General features: G+C 59.0%; 1 protein-coding gene across 1 annotated transcript in view; it reads right to left on the reverse strand.

Annotated features, from left to right (window-relative positions):
- The window catches only part of SZT2 (seizure threshold 2 homolog (mouse)), a 57,611-nt gene that overhangs the window by 4,300 nt on the left and 52,830 nt on the right, over positions 1 to 481 (reverse strand). The window contains 1 exon segment of the mRNA XM_010019506.1: positions 266 to 474. Within this exon segment, the coding sequence (XP_010017808.1) occupies positions 266 to 474 (209 nt within the window).

The raw sequence follows: 481 nt of genomic DNA on the forward strand, positions 1-481 counted from the left end.
CCTCTAGCCATGGCATCAGCAGCCACAATACTACAGCAGCCTTCAGGCCTCAAATCGGATGCATCCCTTAAAACCCACTGAGGCATGCTGACTCTCCATGGACAGGCCCATGCAGCCTCCCCCTTCCCCTGCCAGCTAGGAGCTATGGTCCTACCTCTATCTTCCCACCAAGGAGGAAATGTGCCCTGTTCACTTGGTGCCCTACTCCATCCCCAGAGCAGAACAGCAGTTGCTGTTCACAGCGACTCCACCCCTGCCGCTCACCAGCTGGGGGTCGACATCAGCAATGGATTTCCCATGCACGGCTTCGAGCAGCTCCTCCAGCTCCACCAGTGAGAGCTTGCCCAGCTTCAGCTTGTCAGAAGCCAGAGGCTCCAGAAGGAAGAGGCGCTTCCAGAGGTTGTCCCTGCGGCAGTGGCACTTGGCCAGCTGTACCATGCTGCTGAGCTGCTTCTGGGCTGAGGCCACCTCAGAGGCCAGC

The sequence above is a fragment of the Nestor notabilis genome, unplaced genomic scaffold, assembly GCF_000696875.1.
Source record: "Nestor notabilis isolate BGI_N333 unplaced genomic scaffold, ASM69687v1 scaffold12288, whole genome shotgun sequence".
Classification (NCBI taxonomy): domain Eukaryota; kingdom Metazoa; phylum Chordata; class Aves; order Psittaciformes; family Psittacidae; genus Nestor; species Nestor notabilis.